This window comes from Silene latifolia, chromosome 4 (assembly GCF_048544455.1).
Source record: "Silene latifolia isolate original U9 population chromosome 4, ASM4854445v1, whole genome shotgun sequence".
Lineage (NCBI taxonomy): Eukaryota > Viridiplantae > Streptophyta > Magnoliopsida > Caryophyllales > Caryophyllaceae > Silene > Silene latifolia.
Window position 1 is genome coordinate 40792623 of NC_133529.1, and position 8334 is coordinate 40800956.

The 8334-nt window shown below is 35.2% G+C and overlaps 1 protein-coding gene across 1 annotated transcript; it reads right to left on the reverse strand.

The window, feature by feature from the left end:
• Positions 1 to 1037: 1037 nt before the first annotated feature.
• On the reverse strand, positions 1038 to 6206 carry LOC141653456 (serine hydroxymethyltransferase 3, chloroplastic). The gene is made up of 11 exons (XM_074461224.1): positions 5850 to 6206; positions 4716 to 4911; positions 4170 to 4344; positions 3951 to 4068; positions 3762 to 3874; positions 3561 to 3683; positions 3157 to 3261; positions 2773 to 2859; positions 2576 to 2683; positions 1673 to 1745; positions 1038 to 1563 (listed from the first exon to the last, which is right to left on the reverse strand). Exons 1-11 carry the CDS (start codon positions 6064 to 6066, stop codon positions 1289 to 1291), a joined length of 1590 nt encoding a protein of 529 aa, XP_074317325.1. The 5' UTR covers positions 6067 to 6206; the 3' UTR covers positions 1038 to 1288.
• Positions 6207 to 8334: the final 2128 nt, after the last annotated feature.

Sequence of the window (8334 nt, forward strand, 5' to 3'; positions counted from 1 at the left end):
TCAAGGATGTCAAGCGATGTTTTGATGAGGGGGAGTAAATACGCGTTGCACTATTTTTCCCTTAGCCATGGTTTTGTCCCACAGGGTTTTCCAGGCGAGGTTTTTAACGAGGCAACACCTAGTGCGTATTACGGAGATTATTGTACTCTTTCCTCTATTAGATTTTTGTCCCATTAGGGTTTTTCTAGTAGAGGTTTTAACAAACATTTTCTCCGATGATGGACAACCAAGGGGGGAGTGTTACGAAATATCTTTAGATATTATATGGATGTCCATATATTACTATATCTTTAGAAGATATTCTATTACCATATTACGATGTACTCTTGTACTATATATACCCTTCATATGAATAAAGCTGATAGACTATCTGATCTCTATATTCTCTCTATAACTCTCTATTATTCATAACAGATTTATAATTGTTAAATTTTATTAAATTTGAGAAGTATAGAAAGGGAGATTTTTTTTTTCCCCCTTAAAAGAAGGGTAAGTGGTAGAAAAACTATGAGATTATGTGAATTCCCTTATTTGCTTATAAATGTCATTAACCCATTGCAAAACTAACTCGTTTAATATAGGGAATTACCCTCGTCATTTATTGAGGATACACAAGTCACTCTTAATAAATGACCTAAATTCATATGAACTACTCCCTTTGTCCCGGTCATTTGTTCTCCTTTCTATTTTAATAATGAACTTGTTGAGCAATTTGATCATTCACACTCAATTTGTTCCACTTGTCATTTAGTAATTGACCATTTCCTCTTTCCTTGGTGTTTGTGCCAAAACCAAAGGACAACAATTGACCGAGACGGAGGAGTACAAAATTGTTGTTTGGTTGTCATGGAGGGAATGAGTTAATAAACAAATACTCGTTTTGACCTAGATTAAAATAGTTGCACTTGCTCGGGGATATTTGAAACTTATGGCCTTAATTTCACAATTGACCAAAGTTGAGGGAATTAACTATCACTTTCACGTTTCTGCAAGAGCTATTTTAGTTAATCTAGGTAAAAACATGATCGAGACAGAGGGATCATTTGGCAACCCTACATTATTTTAGTATCACAAAGAAACTTGGTAATAATAAGTACCAGTACACTATATTTGTGTTAGCCTTGTTACTCCACATGGTCTTAAAATAACTAGACTCAAGGTTTGACACCGACATACATCATCGGTCAACATAGTACAAAGTACGCCCCGACCCATTTCCCGAGGCAACCCACCGCTATCCACCAGCAAACTCATAATGAAGGACTCGGTTCAGCAGAAGGCTAGCCTGTCATAGTCCTGGCAATGGGAACTGTGTTGTCATATTCTCGACTCTCCTCTGAAGGTCGGATATACGATCTTTCAATGGGAAATCTGGAGATACCACAAATTTCAAGAATTCCTGGAGCTTTGCTTTAGGCACTAACTTGCTGGCTTGAAGGCTTATTTGGATGCCTTCATGAATGAATTCGGCCGTCGCCACAAACTCCTTTTCTGTAAAGCCTCGGGTTGTCATGGCTGGTGAACCGATTCTTATACCACCTGGCACCATGGCACTCTTGTCGCCTGAGAACCATGTCAGAATGTATCATCATGAAAGATCAATAGCGAAACCAACAAGCAGGGACTTATTAGAGGAACAATATACAATGAGCAATTTTGGAGTACAACTTACCGGGCACAGAGTTCTTGTTTAGAGTAATAGAAGCCAGATCAAGAATTTTCTCAACTCGAGCGCCATCAGTTCCCTATAAAAAAAGGACTTGGATCAGCAAAAAATTGCTTTAGTTGATAAATACGGTAAGATTGTAAGACGCATTTGGTTCACAGGTAATCATGAGCTGAAGTTATTTTTCCCAGTTAGTTAAACAGGATGTTAAGATGAATCTATCCACTGTCAGTAGCAAAAATCAGATGAATGATTGTCAAGGAAGGCTGCGGCAAGAAAAATCAAGCGTTGAACGAAGGCTTGACCAAGTTGCGACAACAACAACAACAACAACATCAGAGCCTTAATCCCAAAATGATTTGGGGTCGGCTGACATGAATCATCCTTTCGAACCGTCCATGGGCGAACGCACGCCTCAAAATGCGACAGAGCACAAAAAAGAACATAAAGAATAAGAGTTGGCACCTAAGATCTATGTATGTAGCTAGGTTATTCATGAAAATTCTCATGTTTTTGGTTTACAATGAAGGGCCCAAGACTTCCCAAGTGTCATTTCCATGTCGGAGTGTCGGACACAAGTGTGCAAAGTAATATGAAGAGTTGGAGTATGATAGCCTAAAATTGCACTTTTTGCAGTGAATTGGTGGAGTAAATAGCAAAATAGTAACATAAATCTCATGTCCATATAAACTCACCAGACCCCCGAATGATTCACAAAGGGTGATGTTCTCACATTTACCTAGTCCTATTGCTATACTAACAAGGACGAGGGGAAGGAAATAACCTCTACAAATAAAACCAGCTGAAACCTCATGGACTAAAAATACAAAGCCAACCCTCAAATTACAGCAGGGTTATCACCAAAAACAGCAAAATATACATGGTGAATTCAAGTGGTAGTCAACTCACCAGAGGCCTCAGATCCACCAGGACAAGGTGATTATCACTGCCACCAGAGACTAATTTGTAACCTAATTCAACCAAACGACTTGCAAGAGCTCTACAGTTTGAAACCACCTGTAAACCAGAAGAGCCTCTAAGTCATAAATCGGAGATGAAAGCTTGGGTATATATTGTAACAGCTTGTCATAGAACAAGGAGCTTACATTGTTCTGGTAAGCCTTGAATTCTGGGGACTGTGCATGCTTCAGGCAAACTGCTAATCCTCCAATGGTGTGGTTATGAGGACCGCCCTGCAAAATAATGGTAGAACTTAAAGTGAGTATTATATGAGCCAGTCTCACTCTCACATGTGAGACCAAACTATATTTGTGTCTTCCTTATTGGAGTATAATATAGGGTTGACAGGTTGGTCTTGCATGGAACAAATATAAGACCGTCTCATATAAGGTTCAGTTTCAGAGGGCGGGAAAGATAAGCAGAGCGTCAAAAATATGGAAACATACATAAGTGTTACAAAGACCAATTAAAACTGAAAAGAATGAAAATACGAGAAGGCCAAGGGGGTTTAGGCGTTTTATGTTCCTTACCTGTAAACCAGGAAAGACGGCATTATTGATGGCAGATTCTAAATCAACTCCTAAAACTGTATCCTTCTTGAAAAAGATCATGCCGCCTCTAGGACCTCGTAGGGACTGGAAATACAGAGCCAAGTTAAGTTAGAAACATAGAAGCATATCACACCGGAAAGAGAAAGCCTACATCTATCATACAGAGCCAAGTCAAGTTAGAAACATAGAAGCATATCAAACATAGAGGCATAACGCAAATTTCATATGCAGATAGAACTAAAGATGGAATAAAGAAAAAACTTTCACTTCATCAGTTACTTAATTGTGGTTGAATTGCCTCTGATTTCTCAGCGAACAAATAAGTCAATTACAATCCTCAAGGAGACTCGTAAAAGAAGTGTAGAATATCATCTATCTCTCACCTTGTGAGTTGTCGTTGTAACTATATCACAGTACTCGAATGGATCACCAACCACAGAGGCAGAAACAAGCCCACTTATGTGTGCCATGTCCATCATAAGAAAAGCCCCAACAGCATCTGCAATCTTAAATTTGAAAGAATATTTTCAGTTTTTGCGACATGGCAAAATTGAGGAAATGGAATGTTTCACATAAACACATACCTTCCTCATTCGAGGATAATCGAAATCTCGAGGATATGCACTTGCACCAGCAATGATAAGTTTTGGTCGAAATAGAGTAGCGGTTTTCTCAAGCATGTCATAATCAACCAAACCTGCCAACGGAGAAAGCCAAGTTAAAAACTAACAAGTAGAGAAAATTATAACCTAACAAGTGAAAAAATGACAAACCTGTCGATTCATCAAGACGATATGGCATAGATTCAAAATAAATCGATGTGCCTGAAACTCGTCGTTTAGCAGTCATGAATCCATGAGACAAGTGTCCTCCATGGGGTAGATCTAAGCCCTGGGTCAGAGGAATCAGATAAAAGTGTAAAGCAAAAGAGAGAAACCTAAATTTCCAAGTCTGAAATCTAAGATACATGATCCCATGAAAAAATAACTTACCATGATTCTATCATGTGGTTTGAGAACGGCAGTGTAAACCTCAAAATTTGCAGGAGAACCAGACAACGGTTGAACATTTACCCCCCACTTTTGTGCATCTAGGTGAAAAGCTTCCAAAGCCCTCTTTTGACAGAGAGTTTCAAGCTCGTCAATATGTTCGTTCCCACCATAGTACCTAGCACAGAGAGAACCATAAGAGCCACCATAAAACAAAGACATTGCCCAAGTGCCTCAAGGGCTCCTACATATGGCGGGTAAGAGGATGAAATGTATGCAGCCTTATTTCTATTTTTACAACAAAGACAGATAATGGTAACAACACAGAAAGTTGTTCACAGCTAATAGTAATAAAAAATGCTTTGAAATTTGCATTAAGTGACAGCACTTTATAGTTAAAAGAAGCGCAAACAGTTCAGTAAACCTTTTTGCTTTATTTCATCGGTTCAAAACTAAAAAATAGCGAACTTTTGGCTCCATCGGAAATGAAAACACAAGGAATCGCCATTCATGTAGATATATTTGTTTGTATTTCGCTGGGAGCCTTACCTTTTACCAGGTAATCCTTCAGAATATTTGTTAGTCAGACAAGAACCAACAGCCTCCATGACAGCTCTAGATGTGAAATTTTCCGAGGCAATAAGTTCCAAACTTTTGAACTGCCTTTGCTTTTCCTTGCCAATGATGTCATGCACTTCTGGATCAACATCACCAAGCGAATAGTCCTTAAAGCTACTTGGATCACCTGAGTTGAACCAGACAACAAGAAGATTTAGAATAAAACAAGTGATCTAGTCAGCCAAGACAGAGAGCAAACGCAGACATTTCTTACAGAATTAAACAAGAATTTTAAAACTGAAATTTATGCAGGTTTATATGTTATAACTTCAGCAACTATCACTAACAATTCCGCAACTATCACTAACAATTCCGCATGCAGTGCTAACACAACTAAAAGGCGAGAAGATAGAATTGAAAACAGAAGTTTCAGATGCTAGTGACATATTAACTACTCTCGTCATCAACCCAGCAAGTAAATTATATTGACATATCATCTATATAGCTAAAAATCCACTATATCTACTAAATGGGCATTTATCAACTCATGAGCAAAGCAAGCAGAAAAGTTCAAAATACATATGACAAGATAAAGATCAGAGATACTACATTTTCAGCATAAAGTTTCATTTTCTTTCCTTTCAATAATTTGCATGATTGCAGATTTGCCTCCCCATCGTAGATATTCAATTGCAGCAAGTAAAACTACCCAACATCATGCTCACATAAAAACCGCCAACCATCATATACAATATCAGCACATAACAGAACAAAACACACACAAAATTGTACTAAAGAAGACAGACAAGGAAACCCAAATAAATTTCAGCATATAATTTCATTCTGACAACTTATATCAACCAATCACAGCTATTTCCTCCGTCCCAATCATTCGTTTATCTTTTTTATTCGTTGTGAGAGTATTTTAATCAAAATAAACAAATGATTAGGATGGAGGGGGTATTAATTACATGAATTACTAATCCTCATAAAACAACAATAAGTAAAATCAACCCATTTCTGCATATAAATTTTACTCAAAATTGTAATCAACTCATCATAACTAACCAATTAAAAATGAATGCAAAAAGGCCGAAACTTAAAGAGAAGAAGAAAAGGGTAAACCTCCAACAAGAGGTACAGGAGAAGATACTGTATCAGTGAGCAAACTATTGGTGATAACACAAAGTTTAGAAGACTTTGAAAAATGAATGGAAGTATTATTAATATTAAAGTTAGTGTTGAATAAAGAGGGTAAAACATTATGAGAAGGAGAGATTCTAGCAGAGGTGAAACATGGGTTTTGAAGTGAACCCATTATAGTTCCAGTTGCAGATTGCATCTTTTGTGAACAAAGTTGAGAGTAGAGATAGTTGAGTGAAAGGGAGAAAGTGTGAGGAAACTTAGAATGATGCTTGCAGAAATGTGTTCATTTGAAAACTGCTAAAACCCTAACATTTACATTAACACTAACGCCACTAGGAATATTACGCGCCGCGTGCGTCCACTAAAATATACACCCACAATCCCACATGTTAAATCCCGTGCATAAATGTGCAAGGTTTTTTTGAGAGAAACGAACAATTTATTAATAGAACGACATACGACACTTACAACCAATAATTATAATCGAAAACAAATCTAATGGAAACCAAAGAAAAATAATTTTCTTATAAACTAGGGATCTCAAACCAGCCTCTGACAATTCGGCTTGTCCTATTATCGCTATCTTCATGTACCTTTTGAGGGGATCCTTCGTTTGATTTATGAGATAAAATTACTTTTACCATTTGAAAGAACGTGCTGCAAACCATCAACGAACTACTCTTGACTATATTACTGATGAAATTAACCCCACGAATAAATAGAAAAACCCCGAAATAAGGGACGGAAAAACGATTCTCACCAAAAGGGAGACTTTTATTGAATAAAAGATAGATATACATACTATTGATTGAAATTTGAAACAATTTTGGGGCTTACCATCGATCGATTGATAATCGATGGGAGTCCCCTGTATAATATGATGGAGGCTAGGGTTTTTTTAGATAATGTGCAAGGTTTTTTTAGATTGGGATGTTAGTAAATAAAGATGATAAATTAAAGCGAATTTAAATATTGTTTAGTTAAAGTGGAAAAATATATATTTATTCGTAAGTTTGTATGTAATTTTAGAAGCTAAAACTCTTGTGAATTTTTTCTTAGACAATGCCAATTAAAATTACTTAAAACATTTAGCGGAGAATATATGAATTTTCATATTTATAAAATTTAAATTAAATATATTATTACAAAACGACCTATACGAAATGTTATTAATTACGGAGTAGCGATTTGTTGTACTGCAATCATGTTTCATATCAGTAAGGATCCTTTGTCCCACTTTTGTGTCTCATTGTGTTTGTCACTCCACTCACCTTTTAACACACCACTTGTTGCAAAATAAAATATTGCAATAATTATATTAATTTGTGGCACACACATTAGGACACCAAATGGGACAGATGATCTTCACTCGTTTCATATGTAGACTAATACATGATATAATATTAAGATCATATAAATCAGATTTAAGACTCAACTTTTAGAATCATGACAAATCGACAATTAATAGATAAACTCCTTACTAAAACAGTTGAGCGGGAAAACTTAGAGTAAGACTTATTCTTTTAGTTCAGAGAGATGAGAAAAAAATGAACTTGAAAATTAATCAAGAGAATTGTGTGAAGTCATGAAATGTGTATTATATTGTTTTAACACAAAATTAATGATTTCAATTTATACATTTTATCAAATAATTTTCTTGAATTTTTTTTTTATGAAACTAAAAACATTTTTATAGTTTTTTTATACAAGGTAATTATGTGTTAAGTCATTCTCTAATACTCCCTCCTATTTCATATGATGTTCCCTTTTCAATAAAATACTCCTCATATATATTAAATAAAGGGGAACATCATATAAAATAGTAGGGAGTATATAATAATAACACTAATAAAAGATTTAGAAATTATAATATTTAGATTTATATCAGTTTTGTTTTATTTTAATTAAATGATTACAACTCATAGTTTAGAAAAGATTATGAAAAAAAGTAATGAAAGAAAGACTTGTTTCCATATTTAGCGAGATTTCTTTTGGAGGGAAAACATTTGAGAATTTTTATTCTCTTAGTGTATAGGAGGATTCTCATCTGAGACGGACTATTCCGTTTAAAGGTTTCAGGTCGCCTTATATCTTTATATAACTATTTTATGGTAAAATATGACCATTTAACAACAAAATATTGTATTAGAGAATATTAGGAATATTATCATTAGAGAATAATATCAGAATATATTATCGGTAGATAATATATTATAGTTAGGTAGTATTATCTTAGGATATAATTCCTAATATTCTCTAATATATTGTAACTATTATTTGTTGTTCATGTAATTTTTTGTCAAAAGTGGTCACATCTGACTGTAAATGAGTCACATATGTCCGTCTGAAACCTTCAGACGAAAATGAGTTTGAAGGAAGACCTTCTGCATGTAAAATAGCATTGTACAATTTCTTTAATTTAACTGAACTTATATTTTTTTCCGAGTACTTTATAATTTATAAG